Below are 1,506 nucleotides of genomic sequence, written 5' to 3' on the forward strand. Positions count from 1 at the left end.
TACTGCAAAAAAGAAATAAAATACCAAGGTATATAAGATTCAAGCTTTAATTTGCTAAATGCTAAGTGAGAGGTTCAGATGAGCAGTGCTGCAGGATGCACCAAAGGCTGGTATGGTTCCAAAAAGATCTAGGCTGCAGTGGGTTGCCAGCTTTGATGACACCAGGAGGCACAGCCCAGTGGGAAGAAGAGGGAAGGACATTCTAGCATTCTAGGCAGAGGGAAAGTTGTATCAAAAGTTTGGAGGCACCAGGTGCAGTGGCACATGCCTGTAGTCCCAGCTACTCGGGAAGCTGAGGCTGGAGGCTTGCTTGAGCCCAAGAGTTCTGGGCTGTAGTGCGCTATGCTGATCGGGTGTCCGCACTAAGTTTGGCATCAGTACAGTGACCTCCTGGGAGCGGGGGACCACCAGGTTGCCTAAGGAGGGGTGAACAGGCCCAGGTTGGAAACGGAGCAGTTCAAACTCCGGTGCTAATCAGTCATGGGATCGCTTCTGTGAATAGCCACTGCACTCCAGCCTGGGCAACATAGTGAGATCCTGTCTCTAAAAAAAAAAAAAAAAAGTTTGGAGGCATCTTCTCTTTTTAATAGTAATTTAAAGGAAAACAAAGGAAACAAATTTGGAGCAAGAGTACACACGGTATGATTCGGGCAGCCACGACGAGCTGCTCCAGTTTGGCTGGAGCAGAGCTTTGGCACAGCAGGCTTGTGCCAGCAAGAGGATCACACTGTGAAGAGCCTTGAATGCAAAGCTAATTCATTTGCTTTTGACATGTAAAAACGGGGTCCAGTGACCACATCTTTGAGGACAAAATTCAACCTTTTGCTGAGAATACATTTATACCTATCAGATCATGTGACTTCACTTTGATGACGAGAAAAATTTCACCATGGCAATGGGGAGTCCCTGAAGGGTTTTTTTCCCCGAAAAATGTGTTTATTGAGATGGTTTCCCACTCATCTTGACTCAGAGTGCTTTCAGTGCTGCTTCCTCCTGAAAGAACATCCTTCTGTAAGCCTTGCTTTTCCTCCTGTAGGCGGGCAGAGGACAGTGGAGCAGCCAACACGCAAAACTACCGTCTGTGCATGGCTAAAGACCGTGGTGATTTTATAGCATCCTGGGCATTTCACATCCGTGAAGTAGGAATTGGGGCTCTGCACCAGGCGTTTCTTCCTGTGTTTCCTCTTCTCCTCTACTGGAGAGGGATGAAGGACATCCTTTGCAAGAGGCATGTTCTCATGGGTAGGTCGTCACCACCAGAAAGAGTGCCCCGAAGGCTTTTGAGGATAGTGCCATGTGGGATTGTAAGATTAGCTTGGAGTGTGTAGGACTGGAGAGGATGGAAACCAGAAAAAGGAACAGTCAGACCCAGTGTGGTGGCTCACACCTGTAACCCCAGCACTTTGGAAAGCCGAGGAGGGTGGATCGCTTGAGCCCAGGAGTTTGAGACCAGCCTGGGAAAGATGATGAAACCTTGTCTTTACAAAAAAAACACAAAAGACTAGC

The 1,506-nt window shown here is 47.9% G+C and overlaps 1 protein-coding gene across 1 annotated transcript; it reads right to left on the bottom strand.

Annotated features, from left to right (window-relative positions):
• Positions 1–977: 977 nt before the first annotated feature.
• LOC105723496 (small ribosomal subunit protein eS27-like) lies at positions 978–1,232 on the bottom strand. Its single transcript, XM_012461552.3, has one exon. The coding sequence runs from the start codon at positions 1,230–1,232 to the stop codon at positions 978–980; it is 255 nt and encodes an 84-aa protein (XP_012316975.3).
• Positions 1,233–1,506: the final 274 nt, after the last annotated feature.

The sequence above is a fragment of the Aotus nancymaae genome, unplaced genomic scaffold (genome assembly GCF_030222135.1).
Source record: "Aotus nancymaae isolate 86718 unplaced genomic scaffold, 86718_ANA_hifiasm-v0.15.2.pri h1tg000040l, whole genome shotgun sequence".
Classification (NCBI taxonomy): Eukaryota; Metazoa; Chordata; class Mammalia; order Primates; family Aotidae; genus Aotus; species Aotus nancymaae.